The 27,634-nt window shown below is 38.3% G+C and overlaps 3 protein-coding genes across 4 annotated transcripts; all 3 read right to left on the reverse strand.

Moving 5' to 3' along the window:
* Positions 1–1,830: 1,830 nt before the first annotated feature.
* LOC145780844 (ATP-dependent RNA helicase DDX24-like) lies at positions 1,831–18,975 on the reverse strand. 2 transcript variants are annotated; one of them, XM_082592491.1, is made up of 14 exons: positions 18,814–18,975; positions 17,099–17,458; positions 16,470–16,592; positions 15,288–15,446; positions 14,854–15,010; positions 14,164–14,297; positions 12,641–12,808; positions 12,226–12,333; positions 11,075–11,249; positions 10,730–10,825; positions 10,343–10,530; positions 9,229–9,403; positions 4,319–4,415; positions 1,831–2,174 (listed from the first exon to the last, which is right to left on the reverse strand). In XM_082592491.1, exons 1-14 carry the CDS (start codon positions 18,940–18,942, stop codon positions 2,171–2,173), a joined length of 2,073 nt encoding a protein of 690 aa, XP_082448617.1. In that variant the 5' UTR covers positions 18,943–18,975; the 3' UTR covers positions 1,831–2,170. The 2 variants fall into 2 exon arrangements, with proteins under 2 accessions (XP_082448617.1, XP_082448616.1); XM_082592490.1 differs by having other exon boundaries at positions 16,443–16,592.
* Positions 18,976–18,979: 4 nt separating this feature from the next.
* On the reverse strand, positions 18,980–27,349 carry LOC145780845 (zinc finger HIT domain-containing protein 2-like). Its single transcript, XM_082592492.1, has 2 exons — positions 27,335–27,349; positions 18,980–21,390 (listed from the first exon to the last, which is right to left on the reverse strand). The coding sequence occupies exons 1-2, from the start codon at positions 27,347–27,349 to the stop codon at positions 20,191–20,193; spliced, it is 1,215 nt and encodes a 404-aa protein (XP_082448618.1). The 3' UTR covers positions 18,980–20,190.
* LOC145780846 (exosome complex component RRP45-like) lies at positions 21,477–23,243 on the reverse strand. Its single transcript, XM_082592493.1, has one exon. It carries the CDS (start codon positions 23,227–23,229, stop codon positions 22,042–22,044), a length of 1,188 nt encoding a protein of 395 aa, XP_082448619.1. The 5' UTR covers positions 23,230–23,243; the 3' UTR covers positions 21,477–22,041.
* Positions 27,350–27,634: the final 285 nt, after the last annotated feature.

Here is a 27,634-nt window from a genome sequence, read left to right on the forward strand (position 1 = left end):
GTGATGTAGGCTATATTTGTAGATCAAGCGGCGCTGGTTCGGATCTCGGGGTATGCGCTTAAGCAACGCACATAATAACTGCTCTCTATGCAGCGGCATTTCGTGGATGGAATAATTCCCCAGCAACAACATTTTAACAACTATCGGAAACTTTACTCTGTCAATCTCGATAACCGGGCCTGTGTCAGTGGTTTAAGGTCTCTACAAGTATGCGAAGGTCAGGATCAAGCTCGCAAAGAAGCTATCCCAGTCCAAGGATAACCTAATCATCAGTAGGGTGGGTCGAAATTTGGACTTTTTCTCCGATTTCATTGCTGCAAACTTTCTTTCTTGCGAATAGTCATAAAACGACATTCCTGAAAGTTTGAGCTTGATCGGACATCGTCTTCATTTCCAAAAATCGCGATTTATAAAGGTACCTAAAGCGATTTTTTCGAGGTTTGAAAATGCATTGTTTTTAATAAGGAGTTGTTTTCACGAGATTTGAAAACGTCATAACTTAGATAATTCTTATTGTAAAAAGATGATTTATGCGTCAACAGATTCAATATAATTAGGAAAATCTAATTAATTGTGTACCGACTTCGAAAAATGATGACGTCAGCAATGACGTCATAAAACAGTGATTTACAAATAGCGATTAAACTGATAATCCTATATGCTTTATCTTTAAGTTATATGATGATGAATTGATATACTTTCCAAACATAAACATCATGCTGGTGCTTGATGACGTCCTGAGGTATGCCCCTTGCCCACACTCAGGCGCGAATCTAAGAGTTTTTTTCGGGGGGGGGGCCAGAAAATTTGAAAATCAATTAAAAAGAAAGAAAAAGCTAAACAGATATGAACATTGAACAATGATACTACGACATATACGATATGCTAGAAAATAGACATTAAAACAACCATTTTCATCAATTGTGATGCCGAGGGACTAATATCAGCTGTTTAGAAGCATATCAAACCATTTGATGCGGAAACATACAATTTTTCACAAAATTTCGGGGGGCCCGGGCCCCCCCATAAATCCGCGCCTGCCCACACTCATCTATCCCGACAAAACTATCCATAAAAATGTGAGAATTTTTTTCAAGTGAAGATTAAACGTCTGTCAATGTAGGCCTATGTTTGCTTTTTCTGTACGGTAGATCGTTTTGCAAATATGACGACTAACCTATCTATTATTTACGCTTCTCCAGACAATTTCTCATTCTTGTTCACGACCACGTCACATTGCATCTCTTCTCAGATCATGATCGCAGAGGCTTTCTATTCTAATTGTTTGTGAAGATAATTTTACATATCATGGTAATTCCCACAGGAGTGAAATATTGTTAGCTTATTTGTTAGGCTTACCGGTCAATAGCCCGATTAATTATGAATTTATTCTCTCAACGCTCTTCTACATCTAATCAAGGGCTCTGTTCTAATCAGAGTTGGGCAGCAGCGCGCTACTCTATGAATTCGTCAACAGTCTACATTGCAGAGAGCCCTGGTATGACGCTGTGGTTCGGCACTTAGCGGCAAACCAGAAGACGGACACGAAGACTGGCTTCCTGGCCTCCATTTAATCTAAATCTTCAACGATCGGCACGTAAGCCTAAATACGACAACAGAACTGTCTGAATCACAGTGAGCGAGAACCTAATTGGAACCTCAAGGAAAGGAGCTGCGCGATGTAAAGGCTCCCACTACGTCCGAAGGTCTTCGCAGACCATAATGCCCGCCTGGCAACTGCGAATATAACGAATGTGTTGCGTTCTGGGGATGGCCTTTCTTTCAGCTTCACATCCGTAATACACTGCACAACAAAACGAAAGATCTTCTCGCATGCACATTTACTGGCGGTTGCGCAAGAGAATAAAAAGCACGAAAACGACTTCCTTGTGAGATCTTTTCGGACAACTCTAAATGTATGGTCTAACGATTATCACAGCTTCGAGACTATCCACAGCACCAGAGTTGTTGCTCATGTTAATGCTGCTCATTGCAAGCAGTGCATCGAGAGTGGCGTCCTTCCAGCTGCCATTTTGTGCAACACTAAACAACGGGATTTGGAGTCTCCGCACACAGAGATCACGTGATTCGAACACCATATTTAATCTACGAGTTGCATTCCCTTTGTGGCTCCACTTCCACGACATTAGGCAACGATGGAAATGATCAGTTACCTGAAAGATATCAAAACTTTAGAGGTGGACAAACACGGTACGAATAAAAAGGTTGACATATCGATCACAAAGCATCCGGCTCAGGAAACCAGCATGGGAGGAAAACTAACAAAATATATTATTTTTCCGGCTATAAAATTGTCCTCGGGGTTTCTAATCATATTTTTTTACATCTATTTTGGTAAGAGCGTCACAAATGTTATGAGGTACTGAGGTAGATAAAAGGACGCATCGAAACATAATTAAGCAACCATTGTCAGACACTGCGCCCACGTTTCGTTCATAGATAGAAACGTAGATTGAGGTATATCCGTTAAAATGAAATGGGAATGGATGTGTTCGTCACATTTCTTGAGGGTCAGTCCTTGTAATGAACACGTTGGACTGGCGGAGGCTGACTTGTTGACCACCCCAGTTGTGGACTTTGGTTCAACTTTCCTTTGATAAGCTATGCGTCCTAACACGAAAAGCTACTGAACAATAGAGCAAACATGTGATTAGTCGGATCAGGTAATATGCTGTTTTATAAATAAGAGTTCAGGATCATGTTCAGCGTTCGCGACTGATTTTGACAATTTTTTAGACATGATGGAAATAAGGCAAGGAAGCCTCTACTTGTGTCCATCTTCAAGTATGTCATTAATTGCCAAGACATGTCAGCGTGCCCATTGGTCCCACCTGACCTGCGCATTGGTCCCACCTGACCTACACGGCCACTCGGAAGTTCATCAAACAACAGTTAATAAAAAATAATTGTAAATTTACTCATAATAAAGTTTTATGGAAGAGAAATCAGCCGTTATATAAGCAATATGCCAGTACTTCGAAACGAAGATAGCAGTTTAAAAGCCACGCTATTTGCAAGCTCTTCTCTATAGCTAAAAAGTACAATGCGTGAGTGGCAGGCGCGGCCGTAAAAATAACATGTAAAGCTTGCCACCGGTGATGATGAAAAATTCCGATGGTTTTGTCTATTGCGACGCTTTTCCTTTTGTTTGGTGATAAGCAAAAGGACAGTTTATGGTAAATCGCTAATTCAACAAGAAATGTAAAAACAAACGAATTTAACTGCACAGTCAGATTATTTTATTCAACTATTTTCTGAGTAATAACGCTAACAACTACCAGTGTTTTGAGGGCACACGTCACACGCCTGATCAGCGCATGGCATGCTGGATCAAGATGACATTAAATAAAAACAACATACAATGACATGACCACTCCATTTGTGATGCCACGAAAAGAAAATTAAGAAGTTACTTAAACGTTAAAATGATGAAAATTTATGTCTGAAGTAGAAAATCAACCAACGGCCTCATCCACATCTAAGAACTCCACCAATTGGAGGATAAACGACGTTAAAGTGACGATGTATTTGCGAGACGGAAACCCAATTAAATCCTCAGCAGGCAGAAAAATAGCGGTCTATTAATTAGTTATGATCACGCTGTTTCCATATACGACAGCAACAGTCCGATGCGGGAAGGGAGGTATTAATTATTGTTGGACCAGAAGATGTAGGACACGATTTGGAAATGCCCAAGACAAGTTGGTATATCCGTCTTCACCAGAAGAGCTCAAGTTGACAAAGCTTAAGCCAGCAAATTAGTTCTTTCTTACATTGATTTAACGTCTGTAGACGTTGAATCAATGTAAAAGAGAACTAATTTGCTGGCTGGAGAACAGGACAGGTTGCTTTGCATATTTTGATACACCAAAGCCTTCTTCCTGCTGATCGCGTTCTGCAAGCAAACCAGTCGTTGCATGCATTGGTTCAACTTCTGCAGACGTTGAGTTAATGTAAAAACCGATTTATTTACAGGTTGTTTCCCGTATAAACGAATAACGCTTTAAATATTTAATTCAGCGGTTGATTTTAAAGCTAATTTTGCCGGAACAGCCAAAGCATCATGACATCAGCCATATGACGGTTCAGGAACATAAATTTGACAACTCGCCTCAATGCAATTTGAAACCATCCAAACAAGTGAGCGACTGAACATAAGTATTTGATGGTGTAGATTTATAAAGCGTATTGTAAAGTCGTGGCGTCAAGATTTGAGATTCACACGTCTACGCCAGAAGATGGTAAAAGTCAAATAGCATGACTCAAGTTTTCTTTTCAGAAACATCTCAAATTTTACCTTTTTCCTTTCGATTTTCTTTTTTTCAAATTTCTAATCTTCGAGTTTTGTGGCAGGCCAGGTAGTTGCAGGTCTCCACTTTGGGTTAGATATTTGCCTGCAACAAAATTCTATGTTGAACCAAAGTCTGAAGGACATCGGGAGGCAAAAAATAAAATAAACGATCCCTTTTGAGACATGCAGGGACGAGTTGCATCCAATTTACATAAACAACGTGCGGCACTTCTATTTTTAGTTGACAAACCTACCACCAATTGTTTACAGGCGGTTAGTCAGCTAATCGGTGGTAACAGCCTGGAAAGCTGGGTTTTTTTTGGCTGAGACTTTTCGGTCATTTGTCCGAAATGACTTGAAACAATTTGGTCATTTTTTATTTATTTCGGTCATTTTTTCTGATGAAAATATTTCCTTTCAAGTAGCTGATACAAACCAAAATTTGCACTTCCTTTTTCGGACATTTTGACCGAATTGACTATATTTTTTTCTGACATTTGACCGAAAAAAAAGCCCAGCTGGAAAAATGGCAAAAAAGTTGCCACACCCTGTGACGCGTGAAGCATTCAACGAATTGTAAAAAAAAATCCGTAAAATTGTTGACTCGATATTGTCATTAGCACAATGCTTGGTTACTACCACGTCATTCGGTCCAAAACATCTGAAGACCTGAGCGTTGATACAATCGGGTCATGGTAATAGCGTGGAGTCCATGTGAGCCCACGCGATGGTGGGCTCAGTCTAATACAACAAGCATCACAGCTGCTTTTGTTCTAATTTTTTTGCAAAAACAGACAAACATCAAACAACACCATTGCAGTGAGGAAGCCATCATGACTTGGGAATCCCTCATCTGCCTGGATGACTGCGGGAGAAACATCACAGCTAAATTAGTTCTTCCAAAGCTAACTAATGATAGACAGTATGAAGTATCAACAATGTGTTTCATGATCCGATGGCAAATATACGCAAAAGATTAGTATTTGACAATACACATAAATCATAGAAAAAAGGAGGTAAAAATAAGCCGTTAATGCCAATATCTGTGAGAGCCTTGCTTAGGGAGCCAATAATGTCATTGGTAAGTTATGATCGGTTTGTAAAATAAGCCGTTAATGCGAATGTCTGTAAGATAAAAGCTTCGTTTTGAAAGCTAACAATTTTTTATGATCGGTCCGTGCAGGCACATGCCGTGCCAGGTGGAGGTTTGGTCCAAGACAAACACCAGTCCCCTTATACATTGATTATCCGGCCGACATAGTGTGTATTTTCCAATTTCACCTTTTAAAGACCTTGCAATTGCGGTTGAAAAATAAAAGTATGATGGAGACATGTATCAAGAACTTGTTCTTGTTTCTACGAAGTGTTTATCATCCATGACTAATGTTGATCGATTTCTAATACCGGTCCATTTGTAACTACGCCCCAACAGTGGTGCCATCACGAGGGTAAGCAAAGTTAACCGGCTACTGGTTTCCGTGAACAGTTTATCTGTCTTCAATCGTAGCATTTGGTCATCGAACAGGAGATTAAGCTTTTGCAGGTCATTGTTCAGCAAATCAAAACAATTTCCGTAAAATTTCAACAATTAGTGCTTCTTTAAAAAAATTTCTGTCTCGACATGCAGCGGAAATTTATCATTGATCTCACTTTTTCAGCAATCGGCTAAAGACGCTTCGGAATTTCGATGATTCGAGATTGAGCATTAAATCAAATTCAAAACCACACAATGCCAAAAATAACTAATACAAGATTATACAGAAGAAACAGAAATGAAAAATGAATTAATAATGAAAATTTTGCGTTATCACTAGACTGGCCTGTTGATCATTTCGCTGCTGAAACGATATCGTGGTTATGGACTATGGAGTGGAAACAAGCTAAGCATCCATGACAAAACACCGGCATTAAGAAAGAATGGGAAGGTTATCACAGCCAAGTTGTCATCAGATATCCCACAAGGAATTCGTAACGTTCATAAACGTCAAATAACCTTGTTTATCAGTGCAAATGGAGGCTAAAAAAAGAACTTCAGTCTGAAGGCCAAAACATTAAATTCAGATTAAGACGCAGTAAAGCAGGCGAAGATACACACCGGTCATCAAAATGAAGAATTAAAGACTATTACCTTGTGATATTGCATGTAATTTGTGAAAACAACGGAAATTTTGCTAGAAATCTGAGCCTAAGGCACGGAAAGAAAGGCTTTATGCCTATGATTGGAATCTGTTATTTTTAACGTTGCCGTTTCCAGTCAAATAAACTTCATCTCGTCTGACGTTTCATCCACGTCATGTTGAGCTCAGCTTCATTGCCCTAGCCAGCAAATTTGGGCTTTTTTAGATCAATCTACTGTCTGAAGACGTTGAATCAATATATTTCATGTTCGCAATGCTGATGTTACATTACGTTGGTTTGATGAAAATTAAATGCCTGCTAAGTGATTCTAAATTTATATCCCATTTAGAACAAGAAACATCGACTTCCAGTCCATTGCATTGCTTCGAAGAAACCTTTAAAACAAAAAGCTCGCTTTCAAAGAACAAGCTTGCGAAAGGCACAACCACATAGAGAAATTGAACACTGCGCACCCAGTTGCAGCAGCAATAGTGTCTAAACTTATAAGACGTAAACACAAACGTACAACTAAAAAAATCTGGCAACACTGCCAGAGCCACATAGATGGCACTAAAGAGGTGCAAATTTAATCAAAGCATCGTCTCAACAGCGCAGTCGTCTAACTTCGGTTAAAATAAAATTTGGAATAGGGAACGTTCAAATATTACGTAACGCCTTCGAGGGGGAGGGGGGGTTTATGCAAAGCGTTACGTTAGCGTCACATCGGGGGGGAGGGGGTTCAAGCAAAACGTTACGTAACGCTTTCGAGTACGGAATGGTAGTTTTTTGTGCTGAATTCGTAGTGAAAAAGCGTTACATGGGGGAGGGGGGGATTGAAAAAAGCGTTACGTTGGCGTTACATGGGGGAGGGGGGGTCAAAAATTCGGAAAAAAAGCGTTACGTAATATTTGAACGTTCCCATACCTGTTTTTTGTCGTATCTGGTGATTGAAGATTTAGATTAAGTGGATGAGAAAGCATGGAAGTCACTCTTCGTGACCACCTTTAAGTGGCGTTTCACCCACGTTTACTCGTGATTCATTTGTTGCTTCAAATACACGTTGGAAAGCATAAAATGAAGTAATGCGAAAACAAAAAAAAGGAAATTCAAAGTGCCTTAACATTTTCGTCGATCTCAAAAGCAATCAACTTCTTGTGATCGACTTCAAAACTCAGGAATGATTTTTATTTTACACGCATGCGCGCAGTTTCATTTTTAAATACCAAGACTTCATTAGTTGGAATCAAGTCGCAGCAAATACATCTTAACCTTAAGTTTAAAACAAGATAAATTGGTGACATTTTAAAAATTTGATACCAAGTTGAGTGACGTATCAATGATCAAAAGCCGGACAGCAAATTCAGCAAGGTATGCAGTAACAGCGCCATACAAAAGCAAGGCCTTGCTCACACAACTAACTATCAAGAGATGGTAATTCATCGTCAGTTTTAAAGGTTTATCCATCAAAGACATGTTCAAAGAAAACAAAAGCGAGGTGTCCAGAAGTTCAATGAAAACTCAATGGAATTTTAGCCTTGAACATTAAAATTGTTTGATTTTCGAAACACTAGGTGGATGGTGGAACGGATTTAGATGAACGGATTTAGATCGGTCGAACGTTCCAGCGACGGTGTCTCGTTAGTTTCGTTTCATTGAAAGTTCATGCTTGTGCAACAAGTTATAACAGGAAAAGTCTCCAAGAACTAATTAAAATCAATAAGTTCCTTTGGAAAATGTAAAGTAAAATTTATAAATAGATGTATAAAGTTCCAACAATGTTTTGCACGGTTTAAAACCATAGTAAGAAGAAGACAAAGTCCATGAGTCGTTTCTCTCTGTGCATATTTACAAATACAACAAACTATCAACCAAGCTTGGTTTCGCCAGTCTTGGAATCGAGATCTATTTTTGCAACAAATGCATAAAAAAAGGAAATTACTTAAAACTTCAATAGCGCCAGAAATGTTGTAAATTTATGGAAGCTTAAGTTACGAAAACAAGATTTGGTTTTGGACAGTGATATCGGTTGTTGAAGAAATTAACCTTTTTAGAGTTAAACAGCGCAATATACAGTCGTGTCCATATTAATTGACTCAAGCAGGAAAAAGCATACAATTTCAGTTATTCAACGTGTTTATTATTTATTTTACACAATACATTTCAAAACCTGGTGTTAATAACTTGTGTGACCACCTCGATTCTTCAGCACCACCTCGATTCTTTCACACGCTTTGGGATCGATTCAACAAGCTTTTAAATTTTTTTGCATTTCTGGGTCTCTATACCATACTTGAATAATGGCCTTTATGAGTTTGTTATTTATTATTATGAGATTTTTCTATTAGGTTGAGGTCAGGAGAGTTTCCAGGCCAATCTAGCACGTTTATCTTAAGTTGATGAAAAACTCTCTTCATTTGCTTGGATGTATGACATGGAGCAAGATCTTGCTGAAATACCCCCCCCCCCCACCTTCAGGGAATGCCCTTTGCATGTCATGTCATGATCTTAAACATTACTGCACTGTTAAACGCAGTGGTGGAGATGAGAGCGCTTGTGCAAACTCACCTGGTCCAAAAAATGACGTTAAGCCTCCGCTGGTTGGCGCTGTAGAAGTGTATTTTAAACAAACCTTGCTGCGTTCATCAAAAACGCTCTCATAGGTCACTTTATCTAACAGTTAAAACAACACAATTCCAACAAGCAAGCGACTTTCAATAACTGGACCGGTGAGCAATCGAAAGAGTGACCTTGATCAATGGCAACCCTGCTTTCTACAGAGACAACACAAAATAAACCACCTGAGAATCCCTTTGGAAAGATGGGCTTCGTCAGCAACGTCTTCAGTTGCTGCTTCTTTCCCTTGATGAGGATCTTCTCTTCCTCTTCTTTGCTGTTCTTCTTCAAGGTTCCCTCATCCAGCTCTACGTCCATAGCCTCCGCTGCTTTACTGAACCAATCATTGTGCAAACGTATCTGCAACATCCAAAGATCACTTCTTATTACGCTAAAGATTTCGATGCAGTCGGAAGTTCGAGAACGAAATGAAGGGAGAAAGTCTTTTAGGCGCAGACAGTTAGGCGCCGGTCAAATAGGCGCGCACACTGTGGCGTCAGGATACTTAGGTGCGGAGCACTGTGGCGCCCGTTCATTTAAGTGCTATTCCTAGTAAAGTCTGCAGATTGTATCAGCTTGGCAGGTAGGGCAATGCTTTTCACATAAAATGTTATATTGAACAGAAAAATATGTCATGGCTTCCGTGAGTGCTGGTTAAACCGGCAATGCTTTTCACACAAAATGTTACTCTGAACAGAAAAATATATTGTTTTGTTAATGCGCGTGTTCGGCATTTGCTTGTTGTTAGTCCAGGTTTGCGTCGGCGACAGCTTTATCAATAAATTATTCAAGCTTCCGAACATGACTGAGTTCACTGTTAGTTAAGTCAAATAATAACTACACTAACAGTAAACATCAGTAAAAAATATACCGTAGCCTATATTCAAGCGGGTGGTAGGCTTGAGTGAAGACTGAAGAGTAACTAAGTTTTCTGTCAAAACCCCGACTAGGTTTTGCCAAAGCTGAGCTGATACAATCTGCAGACTTTACTAGGAATAGCATCTAAATGAACGGGCGCCACAGTGCTCCGCACCTAAATATCCTGACGCCACAGTCTGCGCGACTATTTGACCGGCGCCTAACTGTGTGCGCCAAAAAGACGTGGACCCGAAATGAACGGCCAGAGGTTGACATTTCGTCTCTCCACCATCTTGCTCTATTTATCAGGGCTGTGGAGTCGGAGAGATATAACCGTGTCTGTAGCCGGCCAGTTATGAACCGAAGAGTTGAAGTCGCATATTTGTGGCCCGACTCCACAGCCCTGCTGTTTCAGCTCAAGCAAATAACGAACACAGTCACCTTCTTTTGTTTATGAGCCAGCAGATCAATCTCTTTCGCAATATTGACCCTTTTCTTAACGGCAGCCATAAAGGAATCGTCAATAATAAACTGAGGGAGACCGTCATCTTTCTTCAGGGAGCGACATATTCGCTTGTAAAAGTTCATTTCGTTCGAGCTGACAAGGACAAGAGAGAAACCTTCTTTACCTGGAAGTAAAATTATTTCATCAACACATGGGTTCGTCGCACAATGGAAGATCGGTTTTGAAAAACATATTTGTTTCGATAATTTTGTCCAAATGTTTAGACCTCACTTTAAAGCAAACCGATTATACTTAAGCCATCTCTATTTAACAAATCTGTGTAGCGACCGTATTCACTTCATATCAACAGCGCGGCTTCGCACCTGACCTAGCGGATCGCCCGCTACGGTGGATGTAGTTCTCCATTGTTCGCGGCGTTTGGTAGTGTATCACGTGACTAACATCCGGGATATCTAAACCTGCATAAGAAACACCAAAAAGTTGAGACGTTGCTGAAAAGCTTTGAGCCATCAAAAGCACATTAAAGTTAATTTCATAATAAGTATATACAATTAAACTAAAAATAATCAATCCGTCCTTAAACCCAGATCATAGAAAGAAAAACAACGACAGGTGCCGAAAATAAAAGCTATTTTCAATATCAAATTATCTGTGCTTAGGTTGTTCTGCATATTGTGCATCAAAATATTCAGATAGCGGATTACTACCTCTGGCAGCCACATCACTGGCGATCATGCAGGCATTCGGGTTGGCCTGAAATCTCTCGAGATTCTTTAATCTTTGCCGCTGTTGCATCTTGGCGTGGATGTGAAGAGGCTCACAACCCAGCAGGTCGAATAAACTGGTCAGCCGGAATATACAGTCGATGCTGTTCGTGAATATCTGGAAAGAAAATTGGTTCATGCGGCTGAGAAGGTGTCTGACGTTTTGGTAAACAATTGTCGGTCTACTACCCAGACAGCAAACCAATCGGTTTTTACATTGATTTAACGTCTGCAGACGTTGAATTAATGTAAAAACCGATTGATTTGCTGTCTTGGGATGTGCTAATACAAATAAATGAATTGCGACACGACGAGGTTATTGTTTTTATTCAAGATTTACGATCTTTGCTGGCTTGAAGGAAATAGTCGTATCTCCATCATCACCCATTTTGCTTCAAAGAAGCCTGGTCTTCATCCTGAAATATCAGGGTTGACCAGTTGTCTGCAGCGTCTCCTCCATCTTGCTAATCTTCAATTTTCAGGTTTCTTTTTCTCATGTCAACTTTGTCAACCAAGATGCATCCTGTTTAATCTTCCTTTTCTCCTTTTTCCAGTCACTACCTTATTTCAAACTCCTATGTCAACTTGTTCTCGTTCATTCAGGATGTCCATTGTCCAACCCATCTCAGACGATGACCAGTGACCACGCAAGTACTCTTCAATATTCTCGACATCAGTCCACTCTCTCAAGACATCATTTTTAATTAATTTCAACTGTCGCACCCTATCCCAGTGCAATTGCAACGCCACCAGAATTCCAAGTGGGTTCTGCATTGTAGCTTCGAAGAGGAACTTTCCAAATGATTCAAATTGAAAAGGCAAAGGTCGAGCAAGGATTTAAGAAATTTATACCTAAATTTTACAAAATTTGAAGTCTTGCAAAATGTACATGAACAGATACATCTGCTAACCTATCAAACACTAGATACATCGCACGCTGGTCACGTACTTTCCACGCGGTGCTGATAGAAGACTGTTAAAGTTATTTTTAATTGCGGTTCTTGATTTGTGGGTATGTCAAAAGCATTTGCACATCCTCTTAAGCAGGATCAACTAACGTAAATCGAATTTGAGAAAGAATTTTGATGACTCACCAATGTTCTTCCAGGGTAAGACTTGAGGAAGTAATACAAATAATAATCTTTCTCGTTATCCTTGCAAAATATCTTCGCTTCTGACAATTTCTCCGCTGTCATTTTTTTCTAAACATTTCATTGCATGAGCAAAGTTAAACAAATCGGTTTGTGCCATCACGACAACATATTTCAATATATCTTTGGTGTGACAGAGCAGAGTATTGAACCCATGCATAAGGGTTCAGACAGGCCATTTTGTTCATCAGGGCAGTGCTTTGCAGTTGTCCCCAGACAGCAAATCAGTCGTTTTTTACATTGATTTAACGTCTGCAGAGGTTGAATCAATGTAAAAAACGACAGATTTGCTGTCTGGGTTCACATAATGTTTGAATAACAGCTCAAGTAGAGTTGTCGAAGACACGAGAAGGCTCACCGTGGTAAGGTCAACGATTAATGGCTTGCTTCGTACTCCAATCTTCTTCATTAGTTTGCCCAGCTTATCATCCTTAGTCTGTCTGCTTTGCTGGGAGTTGAGACGAGCTCGATCAGGCTCAAAGTGCACAGTTGTGAGAGTGGCAGAAAAGACAAATGTCTGCCGCTTCTGCGTAGAAAAGATGCTACATTTAAATACAATTCGAACGATATTCGTCACTGCTTACAAAATGTCACACCAACTCTTTTATTGAGCTTGCTTACAATTAACGACAAAGAAATCATATAGAAATGTCCTCTGTGACAACTAACTATAACTGTGAGACTAACAAGCAATACGGCACCGATGAAGCCAAGAATTGTCCCTTCCATGGCTGGTTACCAGTAAAGGTTGGTGCAATGTGTTGCAATTTTTCAGTTAGCTCGAAAATTCATCAGATTTGTTTGATAATAATTTTACGCTCTTATGTTACTTCACGTAGCACAGTGACTGAAAGTTATTTTAATAGAAAGAATATTTGTGAAAAAAGGTTGCGAAAGCGAGTCAAGAGAAAAAAAATGTCACGTACAAACGAGAGTGGAGAAACGTTGGCTTGTGGAAGCCGGTGTAACGGTCCAGAAGTTACTGCAGTCCAAACGTTACCGTGCTGCTGCAGCATGGCAGTCTAGAAATGACGTCAGACCACAAATGACCAGAACTGCCCGGCCCTTCCGAAAGCAATACATAAACAAAAATTTTACAACTAAGTTTAATTGAATAGTTACTCTCAAACTAATGCACACCTTTTCATTTAAGATTAATTAATGCCTAAAACTATCAATGTAACTTTTTGAGCAGTAGAAATTTCAATTATTTTAATAAAAAAATACTTAATTATATTTAGCAACCCTGGTAACTCTTGAACTGCTGTCACTCCTGGACCGTTACACCGGCGACCAAACATGGCGACGAAACTACTAGCACGGTAGTTTCGGAGGTTATTTAACGACTTGGAGGGCAAGGCCTGTGAGGAGTTTCAAACCCACTCTGGCTGATTTAAAGGTTACAGTGTTCTATTCAGCCGTTGGTGAATTTAAAAAACAAAAAAAGTATCAAGTCTCTTGCATGAACCATTGATAAACACAGTCTGCCCGTTTCTGTCATTGAATAAACAGGGTGGCTTATTGCTTCACTGACGTTTCGCGCACCATGACAATGCGTACCCTCAGAGCCAATAACATCCTGTTTATTATTGCTTTTACTTTCAATTTCATCAGATGAACGTTGCAACTAGTGCTAGCAACGATAATTGTCCTGATGAACATCCAAACTTTTCCGTATTCATTGAAGTATCTAATAGTTAAAAGAATGAACGCCGAAATTAACTTACATTTTAAGAAAGCGTTTAAAATAATGAAAAGAAAAGAAATTATAAAGTCGGAGAAAACCTATTTAGCGAATCAAATTATGTTTGGGTAAATTCACAGTTTATTGAATCTGAGTAGCTAATCCAGATAACATATAACTTCACGTTAGAGACGTACTTTATACGATTCTTTAATGTTAATTGCCTCAAATAACTTGTTGAGATCTTCGAAGTGGCCACGTTCCAGCATCCTGTCAGCTTCATCGATAACGAGATAGCGTAGTCTGTGCATTCTCTGCAAGTACGCATGCCCTGGTGGGAGAAAGAGTGGAAACGTTTGCAACTTTGTCTTGTATATTGTGAAACTTAAGAGAATTATATCAATAACTCTAGACTAGAGCATTGCAACAGGGCCAAAAGGTTCAGTCTTTTCTGCCAGGGCTTCAGATGCACGAAATACTGTAATAATGCTTTTCATCTCCTTTTTCCACAAAAACGCCTTCACCACCAGGCAATCACGCTGCTCAGTTCTAGTTTGTAATAGAAATTCAGTTCAGTAAGTTGAAAATTTCAAATCTCTATCTTGTGAAATTAAACATCTGAGAATGAAAGTACGTTTGTACCAGTCGTTGTGATTACTTGGTTTGGGTTAAACGTTCCTGCAGAGGCAGATGCGCCAACAGTAGCCACTTTCAGATAAATCTGCTTGTCATGCATTGAATTCTGAAACTTGAAGGATAGAATCGCTTTCGGAAAAAAATTGTAACCTGTTTAGTTGCAATCTCAACCCTTCACATGCATGAATATAAAAATGATGCTTAAGAAATATTGAAACGTTTTAGCAAAATCTTGAAAATGCCAACCAGACCTGTTTCGATCATTTCCCACAAGCGGCCGGGCGTTGCTATGACGATATCAGGTTGTTTGTTGAGCAGGCGGACTTGCTTCTGCGGGGCCATCCCTCCCACCAAAGCCACCATTCGGAGCCCGGTATACTTCGCCGCATTGGTGAGATGACTAGACACCTGCACACAAACAACAACGGTTGTTTTATTGTACACTTTCGATTATTTGCAGCCAGTTGGTTTTAGCCACGTCGAGTTCCTAACCGGAATGATAGGTATTGAACATTTTGCAGTGTTTGGCGCAACACGATCGGTAACGGACCAGTACATTGATCAACGAAGCTACACAGCAAACTGAAATTTTTTTTCAGATGCTTTCACAGATGAGACAGTTAAAAAAGAAACGATAATCAACAATCAACTGAACGTTTAAACTGCAATTGAAACGCGACTTTGCCTGTATCGCTAGTTCTCTTGTTGGTGCGAGAACAAGAGCAGGAAGAATCTTCGCATTGTCCTCCTGATCTTCATCCACCATGATGGTATTCTCATCAAAATCGTCATCCGTGTAGTCATCCTCATTAAAGGTATCTTCTTTAGTGGCGGGCTCTTCTGCCTAAGGCAAGAAAACAACATGTGTACTTACTGTACATAATTAGTTTGGATACATAATTAATATGTAACAGAATATGTTATTATTATATAATATACATTATATATTATATTTATCATTATTATATATTATTATTATTATATTACATATTATATACATAATAAGTTACATAATTAGATTCTATTTGAATAAGAACTTCTGATGATCCGTGTAGGTGACACAGGCTGTTAAGGATTCAGATAGTAATAACTATATATATTTGATTTAATTAGTATGGAAATATCTCCCTATTCTGCAACTTCGAAAATACCTAATAGAAAAAAATAGAGCCTAAAATAAAATAAAAAACTCATTTTCAGAAAACGTATTGAAAACTGTTTTCATGTTCTTCTATTCATCTTCTTTTTTTTTAATGTGATCAGTCTACAGTAGTTCTCGAAACGTTTGCGAAACATCTTCTTCTACTTGCTTATGAGGCAGCAATTCAGGCAACATCTCCCAATTGTTGTAAACTTGCAACCAGTGCAATGTCTTCGTATCAGGGTCTATGAGATCCATATGTTCTGCAGGTCGAAACACTGAACAGTGATTTATGATGTGCTGTTTGACGAGTGAGTCACACAATCCCCAGGATATTGTGTTAGAAGCGACCAACAAATTGCGACACATGAGTTTAGTTTTTTACATTTTGGCCTCTTTATTTTATTTTTTGTCATATTAACTCCAACCATTTTGCTTTTAAAAAGTATCGCCTGTGCTAAAAACTGGCAATTTCATACACTTGTTATGATTGCAGTCATCCCATGATTTTCTTTTTGCTCTTTCCTTTTTACAAAGCCAGGTTGAGCAATAGAACTTGTTTCTTCGGAAAAGTTTAATCTTGAAAACAATTTTCAGATGAAAACAGCACTATGAAAACATTTTTCAGTACTTTTGAAATACAGTTCTACAAGCATGGTTTAATTTTTGAAATATAAATTAACTGGATTTATCATTTACTTTAGATGCAGTAGTCGTTCTGGAAGCCATTTGTTCTTTGTCAGCAAGCAAATGATGAATCAATGGAATCCCAAAGGCCAGAGTCTTCCCACTCCCGGTCTCAGCAGCACCGAGGATGTCGCGTTTGTCACGTATCGCGCTCGGGAGAACCTGGATAAGTTCCCAGTCAGATAATCGGTCCTATTTACATTGATTTAACATTTGTAGACGTTGAATCAATGCAAAAAAGGGCTGCTTTTCTGCACAAGTTGGTTAAAGCTTTGCAACAGTCGCTTTTATGACTTGGCATCCAGACGATGCAACGTGATGAAATTTGTTTATTTGTTGAAGAAAACAAAACCAACTTTGCTCGAATATACATAAATATCACGACACCCGAAAGCAGCTAATGGAGTTCACAAAATGACAGCCGAAAGACAAACCTGGAAAATTCAAAATCGTAATTTAAAATCCATCAGTAACAATTACCTTTATACCACTCAAACATGGCATGTATGGCGTTACTGACAGAAAAGCACGAGCTAACACACTTAAGCGAGATGACCAACATGACAAAACTGTGTAAGGCTTCATATGCATATGCCCTTCAGCCAACGTTGAGGTAGAAAACGTACATGCCAGCGGCTAATACGAAGACAAAAACATCATGGACATACCTGGGTTTGAATCGGAAGCGGTTTTTCAAAACCAAGCTTGGCTAAACTTTTTAACACAAGTTCTGGAACGAAGAGATTTTTCCATTCACTCATGTCCATCTCAGGCACAGTCTTGGTTGGATTTTCGTCAATTACTGGCACCTCGAGTTTAGTTTCAACTTTTGGGACTTTATTCTTTAATGCACCTAAAGATTTAAATTTAGCTTTTCTTTTCATAGAATTTGATTTTTGCAAGTTTGCTTCTTCATTTGAAGATGTTAATAACGCCTTTAATTTATTTCTTCTTTGAAGTCTTTGCACTTTCTTCTGCTTAGAAGGTAAAGTGGAAGATTGTTGCGGCAACTCATCAACAAGAGAGCCCTGAAAAATAATATCCAGTAAGATGCACAGTTCATCTGCTTGTTGACCCAACACACTGCAAAAATGATAATAACAGCTGGAAGATTTAATGGTAACAAACAGCTCCGTCCGAAGTATCTATTCTGTCAACACAGACAAATTGATTTCATTTTGCGACTTGGGTGCAAGAGCGGCATGGATAATAAGAAAAAATGTCGCCAAAATTGACAAAAAAAGTGCTGAACTGTGTTTGTTATAGTCATAACCAAGCTACACTAGAAACACTGCAACATACCGGTACAAGCATAGCAATAAAAATAATTTCATAATAAAGTTGGATATTTTTTACCACTGCTTTGTTAGTTACACAAAAACTGCACCATATATAATAAAGCCCATTGTAACCAACACATCATCGCTATTCTTTCAGATATAAGCACTGGGAGTGGTGACTGTGAAGGATTTGGTGATACCATAGCACAGGGGTCGGCAACCTTTTGTATGCAGTGTGCCGGTTTATGAATAATATCAAAATATCCACAACTCGCGTGCCAAACATTTTTGTATGTTTGGTTTTGTACTGGCAACTATCTGATGTTAAAATTAAACAGTAAAGTTGACTGAGTTAACAGACAAGAAACAAATTTGTTTTATTAACTTTATTGGAAAACATTGAATGCAGTCATAAGAGTCACTTTTTAATGAGATCCTTGTCCTTGCTTTTTCTTGCTTAGCTCTGTAGTATTAGGATTATATTTGGACACTTTAAGTAGAACACATGCTTCCAAATGACCTTCCGTAAGTCGGCTGCGATGTGGACTGAGAATAAAATTCATGTGCGAAAGTATTTGTTCACACTTCACACAAATAAGTGGAGCCAAATGCAGATAGTAAAGCTATTGACATCTTCTTGAGACAGCTAAATTTCTCCGGTAAAGATTTCCAGCACGTCAAAATGCTTGTTTGTTTGTTTTCAATCGTTTCCAGCGATTTCTGCAATTTAACAAATTTTGATGTCCACAATAAGGATGCTTTGAAATCGATCAGCTGCATCTGGAAGTCTTCGATGTCCAACCATTCAAATGCAGATAAGTTCAAGTCTTCGCTGCTCTCAGACTTGATGAGAAATGAAAATACTGAACCAAAATGTTGAAAATCTTGAAATCTATTGCAAAATTGAGACGTTAGATCCCTCATGTACACATCAATTTCAACTATGTTGACTTGGTGATCCAATGAAAATTTGGCGTGCCATGAAAAATCATCTCGCGTGCCACTTGTGGCACACGTGCCAGGGGTTGCCGACCCCTGCCATAGCATATTAATATTATGCAAAGTACCTCAAGACTTGCAAGCATGCTAAAGTAACTACTCACCACATTATAAGAGTCTAACTCCTCGAACTTTATCAAATCGTTATATTTAGGTCCATTTGCTCCAATTGCAATCGGGATGCTTTTCCAGGACGATGTTTCAGAGATACGTTTTACCCCAGTTTCACTCATAATGCATTTTCTAAAACTTACAAAGAGTTTCTGAAGATCTGAAGATAATTGTAAGAATGGAAAGAGTAAACTACAACATCGGTATACTACATATCTTGACAATAAGAGTAAAAAAAATCCGTCAGGTTTAAACAATTTATTGATAAAGCTTTTGCCACCGTAAAGGCGGCTTCTTCAGTATTTTATTCGAATAAAATCATATCATTTGATATCGTAAGCCACAGTTGATATAGATTACACAGAACTGTAATTTCAGTTGAATTATATCGATTGATATCGTAAGCCACAGTTGATATTTTACAGAAATTCAAAAAGTACGGTATCTTGTACTTTAACACAATATACAAAGCATAATCACATGTCTCCTTGGATAGAGTCAACAGTGGTTATGTAATAATTTAGGGACCGGTACATTTAATACTAACAAATTTGTGCTTAGGTTTATTCAATGAGGCGGTTGGAACACCATGATATTTGAGATCTTACTTGAACTAATACTTCACTTTGAAGAGAAAATACTTGAACTTGAACAAGAAAAGAATGTTTTGACTCAGACTGATTTGAAAATTATACATTCCTTAACTGTTTCCAGTCATTTGTTGTATCGCATCTATAATTGCTGTGTATGGTATGTTATCGCACGGAATGGCCCATTTCGGTGAGTCCGATTCGGTGAGTCCGATTCGGTGAGTCCGATTCGGTTAGTCCGATTCGGTGAGTCCGATTCGGTGAGTCCGATCCCTTAACGGGGGATTTTTTAAATTTTTTTTTTTAAATTTTCGGGTACCGTAGCCTAATTATCATTGCCGTTTTAGGGTTTAAGGTTAGGGGTTAAAAGTTAGGAACTCACTGAATCAGACTCACCGAATCAGACTCACCGAATCGGACTCATCGAATAGTAGCAGACCCGTTATCGCAATGGGCGCAAATAAAAAATAAACATGTATTCACATTGAGTACGACAATGAGTCCAAGTCGTGACTTTTAGGTCATGCAAAAGCAGATAAGATTTAAGGCGGCTTTCGGAACCGTAAAAAAATACTACATATACAGTAGCCTATATAAAATACAAAAGCTTTATGACATCATGAAAACCTCACGCATTTGGAATTTGGTGACTAAATGTAGTGTTCGAAAATATCCAGTTGAACCAGTAGAACTAGACAGAAATACTAAAGAAATGAAACACATGATTTTAAACAGAAAACAATGCCGTAACATCAATATCTCATCAATTTAGGAGCAACTTTACAAGAGTTCAACAATTAATGGGTCTTTTGTTTTGTTTTTCGTATCTACAGCATGTTGTTGAATGTCTTTGACATTTGCCTCCACAGCAGCATTTATCTTAAAGTCACTTATTTTTTTCTTGTAAAGCTCCGTCACTTCAATAGATAGCAAAGTAAGCTGCTCTTGGTACTGTGAAGACCATGCAACGAAAAACTCAAGCTTCTTCATAATGCAAAATAACAGCTTTCGCATTTCTTTGGTGTTGCCTTGTGCAAAGTTACAATGTGTTTCTACAGACTTGGACTTCTTTAATTTCGCACAAACTTCATGTAATTCTGATAGACAACAGCTTGTGTAATAATGTGCTGACTGTGGGTCTGGCCCCATTAAAACATGAGATACATCTTGAATGCATTCAATTGAAAACTGCACTTCAAACTTAAGGGAATGTTTTCTTGCAGTGTCACCACAACTTTGCATTGAGTAACAAATTGACTCATCTGTATCATTAAATGTTCCGTTTTCTTTTAACACTGCTGAAGATGAAATGCATGCATCACAGAAATCTAATGGAAAATCTGAGGCCCCACAACCATTAAACAAACGCTGAAAAAATACACATGGATACAAAATATTTATTAAATTAAATCCTATCAACGGAGAAAGTGGCTTTTTTAACACCATTTGTTGCAGTGAGGGCACTAATAGTATCCGAGGTAACTTTGAATGTTTATTTCTACACGATATGTCGTCATTTACTTCAGTAACCAAGTTAGAATTATGTGACAACCAAAATGGAGTCCAAGCTTCATTAGAACTGTTGTTAAATGAAACAAAGCCTGATTTTGTCATTCTCCTGAACTCCTCCTGCTCTTGAGGAGCAAGTCTGCTCCATAGTTCTTCTAATTGATCATCTTTTAAATCTTCAATATTTAATCCTTGCATTCGTTCTTCCAAAGGAACTTCTTCTTCAACATCTTCTAGAAAGTCTATAATTGGATTTTCTTCTTCAGTTCTCTGTATTAATTCCATTAAAAGGTGTTTCTCAGCCTCCGAGACTTTTCTCTCTTTCATTTCTTTTACAAACCACTCTTTATAAAACTGTTCAGAGCAATCGGCATGCTTGTCATCTTTGTAGCATTTCAAAGAGCAATAGGTGATGTTGCATCGTGGACAAGTGTAACGATGATTCTGCTTCTGGCATATGGAACAGTGACTCTTTATTTCACAGCTCATTATCATTCAGTAGCAATATGTATATACAAGAAAAAATAAATTTTGTTTTAATTTAAATATGATCTGAAAATACAAAAACATAACATGAATGACAGGTATAGTCAACCAAAACATCACATTGTAAATACAGTTTGATAGATTGAACTTGGTTGTTCACATGCAAAACTGGGTAACTTTATATACGGCATTGTATAATAAGTATATAGTATTTTTGGTGAAACCAATATTTCAACTAGCAATGCTAGTTTGCATAAAACTAACCATGCAGAAAAAACCTTGTCCTTGAAAATTTCAAACAAACCTACAATAAACAATAAGTCAAGCAGCCTGTTAGCATAAAAACTTTTTTACAATACTGCAGTAAATAACCACACATGATCTCATTTTCATAGTATTGCCAAGCAAGGTGTATAACATGAACAAGCACAAACTTTACACAAGATTTGTTCATAGATCCTTAATTAACTAGGCTAATCAAATAATAAGCTTAAACAAAGTTAAAATATTTGGTGTTGGCAGATCCATCCTTAATCCTACTATCGTGTTTCATATTATTATTATGAAGCCTCTTCAAATATTGCAATTCATTAGTTTTCAGAATCAAGATTAACATTTACAAAAAATATTTTTAAGTTAATTTTCTGCATCTTCTTCTTCATCATCCTCTTCAAGTTCAGTTGCTTTGTCTGTTTTTCGTAATTCGTTAAAAATTCCCATGCCACCTATATTCTTTGGCGTATCTGCCCATGAGTTTATTAACCCCTCTCCTATACTTGCTGTTTTGGTTCCTAATTTAGTCACCCAATATGGCTTAGCAGTAGTTGGTGCATCACTACTTTCTTCTGGCCTTTTTACAACATTATCTGAAACCGAAAGTTTATCAATATTTAAGTCTTCACTGGGTTGTTCATTACATACAAGCAAAGTCTTCAAATCTGATTTTTTATTAGATTCCTGTTTTGTGCAAGAACTAGTTTTTCCAAATTTCTTTTCAGCAGCATCATTTTCCAAAGATTTTACCATAAGAGAAGTCAGTTCTTTAACTTTAATAGCGGCTACATTGGTGCATCTCAGTATTTGTTCTTTTGTAATTTGCATCTGCCCGCTCATCTGTAAGCTGCATATCTCCTTATGTTTGTTCATTGAAACCATCATCATACCATCCATGACCTTCTCTTCTATGAATGTTGGATCTACAGCCATACATTCACATCCCTTAAAAAAGGCAAATGATGTGCACAAAGGCATGTGATTAAGTGTTAATGAAAGTGGATTTTTTTCTTCCATTGTATGCACATGTATATCATGACCAATGACAGAGACGTCAGGATATTTGAAATGCTTTAAAGCAGCAATAGATGAAAGAAATGCGCAATCAGCTATGTTCCCATCATGCGACAGAACGTGAACATAAAGTTGAATTGTCCACACTTTTTCTCCCACTCTCACACACAATGCTTCTAAATCAACTGCACGCGACAACAAAATAGCTCTTTCTAACATTCTTTGAATTCCTACTCCAAGTTCTCCAGGTTTAGATGGGTCAAATGATGGAGATGCAAGTGTGGACATCTCGACATGAACATTCAATCGGCCTTCACTCGGCCTGCTTTCACGCGGCCGATCCATCACACAAGCCACTTGTGACAAAACTTTGGTATCTCCCATACTAACAGTACAACAACCATAATCAATTCCAAATGAAATTTCTATTGATCTATAAGACATCATTTCCCTTTGGTCTAAACGGATGCCATCACTCAATCCTTTCAGCACAAAATTCTCTTCAAGTTTTGAAACACTTGGTCCTCTAATGGGCATGATTATTAAATAGATATCACTGAAACATAAAAACAGCACCAATTTAAAGCATCTAAAACAAAAGAAAATTTGATAATAATTGTTGATCTTACGTACGTCACATTTAAAAATCTTCTCTCAATCTTCCTAAAACATTAAAGAGAATTCAAACTTTCTAAATTCTTTGGATCTTTTCTGATCTGAGTGTCATAGGCTACCACAAAAAGTTTACATTGAACCTCTGTTCCGGTTCCTTTTTGTTATTGAGATATAAATAAAAACATTAAAAACTGCATATTATATCGTAGTAGGTACGGTACCGAATATACCCAAGTATAGAATCTATAAATCGACAGTCTGCCAAGTCATCTTTACTTCAAAAAGCTAGGGTTGACCTATACACGGACAAAATTTTGTCTCCAAATCGGCAGCCTTTGAAATTAGCTTAATTTTGCCTGGTTTGGTTTGGAATCTTTATCCTCGGAGTGACAAAGCCTTGATAGGTTATTCCTGGTAGCTTCACACACTTGTGAAGGCTTTTGACGCAGGCCGGTTACTGAGATTAGCAGAGTGAAATTTCCGATTGTTGAAGTCTTGTTGCCAGGGAATTGTTCCATTCATTAGATGCCGCTGAATGGAGAGCAGTCGTTAGAATGCGTTCCTCAAGCGCACACCCTGAGAGTCGAACCAGCACTGCTTCATTTTGACGCTTCTTTGTTCACGAAGTCACGCGCTGACCAACTGAGCTATCCGGACTCACGATTATTACTTCTGCAAAATCAGTATCATCTAAAATTAAGGACTATGAAATGAAAATTCTGAACACGTTTACTTATTGATTTCTTCATGTGTTTGTTAGGCAACATGCAAAGCTCACAAAACAAACTGTTATGAGCGATCAATTTTTTTATTTTTGCGTGCATAATTGTTACTTGTTTCGCATTCTAACAAAAATAAATGACCGTCCATCCAATCAAGAACCAATCATTGTGGAGCTAATACTAATAGCATCATGCTATGGTCAATGGTCATGTTCTGCTGCTACCAGATACCACCAGTCCAACTGTCCAAGTCCACCACCGAGTCATGTGCAATTGCAATCAGAGTTGCCAGATAAATTTTTATATTTCAATCAATCATTTTATTTATCGTCATTAACGCGTCCGGGACGAAAAAGATACTAACTACAAAAATCGATATATAGTGTGGGCACATTTGTCATGAAAAAAGGTTTCGTGTATTTTTTTTGTTAAAATTAAAAACTTTCTTGATTTTGTCAGATGATACTATAAAGATGAAAAAAAATTAAGCTGGCATTTTTTCTGTGCACTCTAATGACCTGAAATCCCCTATCAAAATAGCCAAAAGGAAATTTTGGCCCCATTCATTTACAGTGAAAAATATACAAAAGTACTTTATGACGTAAATACTTTGTAACAAAGTTACTTTGTGACGCAGCCAGCTTATTGAATCATTTTAACCAGCTGTTTTTTATAATTTGTGACGTCATAGATGAATGATAGTAGCAGAGAGAACCCAAGCTTGTATAACGGTTTTTTACAGGTTTACTCAGGCTGCTGGATAAAAATAACAAAGAAGTGATACTGGAGTAAAGGGCGAAACAGCCTGTTAAAGATTTTTAATAAATTGAGGAACTCATAGTTGTTGCTTTTTTATGTAGAAATAGTTTCCGGCGATGATCTGTGAAGCAAGCAGTCTGCGAGTAGCCAGAGTGTCTAATGATCACATATGATACACAAAGAAACCACTACGATATACTATCTTTTATTCTCGGCATAGCTCTGCTATGTCCTCAGGACTCAACAGAACTGACTCACCAAAGCAGTTATGAATGAAACTGCTACCAATGACATCCTTCGGCGTGATGAGATTGGGCAACAGATTTTCGAAAGTGTCGTCACTGAACGTTTTTTTAAAAAGGGCAAAGAAAAACAAATTCATAAATAATGCTTCAATAAATAATAATGCACAAATAATGCTTATAGAAGGAAAACTTTCCTTGTGGGACAAAATGACCAGGAAGAAACTGTCTACATTCAAAAGTGCCAATGCAATTGCAAAAATCAGCATGGGAGACAAGGTAATCAAAATTTAAGAAGGGCGAGGACTGTTGCAGCGGTCATTGTAATATCAAGAAGTCGACCGGAGCTGGACCTCAAGGAATGCATCGGAACGTATGAGTTTGGTGTGGTGCCTCGATCACTGTTCTCCTGATGAACACAAATCAGGTGATCAAAATAAGAAGTTTTTCTGTGTTTTTCCACTCTTGGAAGCTGCTATTGCGTAATAATAGTCCTCGTTCGTTTTGCAAGACATGAAACGTTAATAATTGAAGGTATTACTATTATAATGTAACCGTTGAAGAGGTATGCTTCTCACCTGCTTTAGATTTTGATTAGGTGTCATTATGGCATTGAGATCAAGTAGGCTATTAGTAAGTCGATGCAAAATTTCAAGCAATTAGAGAGAACTGTGCTTCCCCTTAACCGTATCTGTCACTGCTTCCTCTTGGCGTCAAGAGTTACTGGCCGAGACCATCAGGTCTACGTTGTTCCAGACAATTGTTCACCTAATCAAACGTCATATAAAAACCGTTCAGGTCTACTGAATCTTAGCGTATTATGTCATGGAATTTTTCCTAAACATGAGCAGAGATTGCACCATCGTTCGTACGACTTGTGTCAAACCTGTTTAAACCTGTTTCAGTGTCAAACCTGTTTAAACATGAAATATTGGATCACCAGCTTTGAACACCTGTTTGAATTGCGTGACAATGTCTTTTACTATTGCGTCACAGTACTGCGAACGTGAGTTTGAGATATTGCTATCTATTCTGGTCATTCGTGAAATGGTTGCTTGAGAGTTAGTCGCACATTTAACTGTTTGCTTAGTGCTTGCTAGCTGGACAAAAATTCCGTCTTTAACCAAGTAATCTGTTCTGTAGTGACAATTTTTAGTGGTGTACGCGTTGCACCCATTTTCGATAGCCGCGGGCTAATTTTACAGGAATACACTTTTTGAATAGACGTTTCGAAAGAGTGTTTCTTTTTCGGTCATTACATGCAGACGAACGGATCCTGGAATTTTATGTTACAATTTTCCCCCGAAGAGATTATGGTTTACCGCTGTGACCATACGTCTCTCTTATTGCTAATTACTCCGTCGGCTTATATCAAATAACAACGGCAAAAAGTATGCCGTTGGTCAAAAGCCTTATATATCACTTCAATCAATTTATTTCGCAAAATATATTCGTGATTGTGTATTTTAGGTAGAAAAGGTGATAAAGACTCGGTTTTTGACCTATTTTCGCCATTTCTTGGTCAAATTTCTCAGTTCACATTTTATTTTGAAAGTCCTCTTGCATAGAACACAGAATTTCATCAATTTTGTTTTTCCGTTTCTGTACAAACAGTATTCCATGCACTTTTTGCACTACAAAGCAATTTGCGCAAATAATAAATTACCTTCCTAATCATTGTCTGCCAGCAAAGAATGACTCATATCGCGTCAAAGACCAACTCCCTACCCAGACAGCAAAATCGACATTGAATCAATGTAATAATGACGGATTTCGCTGCCTGGGTAGTGAATGGAATTTTAGCGCTGTTGCGTAATGAATAACAAACACAAAATGAAACCGCACGCTAATAGTAAACTGTCAATCAAGCTATTGAATATCAAAAAATTTCTTGCATTTTATAACTGGCTGTGACAAAAGGTTTATTGTGAACTTCACAATTATCCGATACCAACATAATCGGGATTAAAAGTTGGGGCAAGAAAAAAAAGTAAAAGTCAAGAAATCTCAGGTTTCTAGCGTCACTGCTTCTATGTGAAATTGCTGAATTAGCAGAGGGCGAGACCATATGGTCTACACCAGTAACAGATACGGTTAATTCAGACATAGTCAGTCACTATTTTTACTTGAGGAAGAAAGTTGCCGAAACTAATGCTAAGTTTTTGAAGAAAATACCCCATTTCAAAGATTTGAAAGATGAACTGCTGATGATGATGATGATGGCGTATGAGCGATTTTTCCAGGCTAGATTTTCAGGTATGGCATAGCGGCCTTACCTGCAAGTTACTCCGTCTGCTCCCTGACAGACACATGGTCCATATGATGATGGAACTTGTGCAAAACCGCAGTTTTACCCTCACAACCGGTAGCGGTCGTCAAAGCAGACTACGTCGACTTAAAAACGGCGTCCCACAGGGCTCAGTCTTGGCTCCTCTCCTGTTCAACATATACACCTACGACTTGCCCCCCACCATCTCCAGGAAGTATGCTTACGCAGACGACCTGGCACTCCTGCACTCAGCAGGAAACTGGCAGTCAGTGGAGAGGAACCTCAGCCAAGACATGCAAACACTATCAGCATACCTCCAGAAATGGAAGCTACAG

The sequence above is a fragment of the Aplidium turbinatum genome, chromosome 12 (assembly GCF_918807975.1).
Source record: "Aplidium turbinatum chromosome 12, kaAplTurb1.1, whole genome shotgun sequence".
Taxonomy (NCBI): domain Eukaryota; kingdom Metazoa; phylum Chordata; class Ascidiacea; order Aplousobranchia; family Polyclinidae; genus Aplidium; species Aplidium turbinatum.

Coding starts and splice junctions, on each gene's coding strand:
- LOC145780844 (XM_082592490.1), bottom strand. CDS start 18,942: ATGAGTGAAACTGGGGTAAAACGTATCTCTGAAACATCGTCCTGGAAA. Junction 15,447..16,442: donor GAACGACTACTGCATCTAAA/GTAAATGATAAA, acceptor TTCTTGCCTTAG/GCAGAAGAGCCCGCCACTAA. Junction 15,011..15,287: donor CAAGAGAACTAGCGATACAG/GCAAAGTCGCGT, acceptor GTTTGTGTGCAG/GTGTCTAGTCATCTCACCAA.
- LOC145780846 (XM_082592493.1), bottom strand. CDS start 23,229: ATGCCCATTAGAGGACCAAGTGTTTCAAAACTTGAAGAGAATTTTGTG.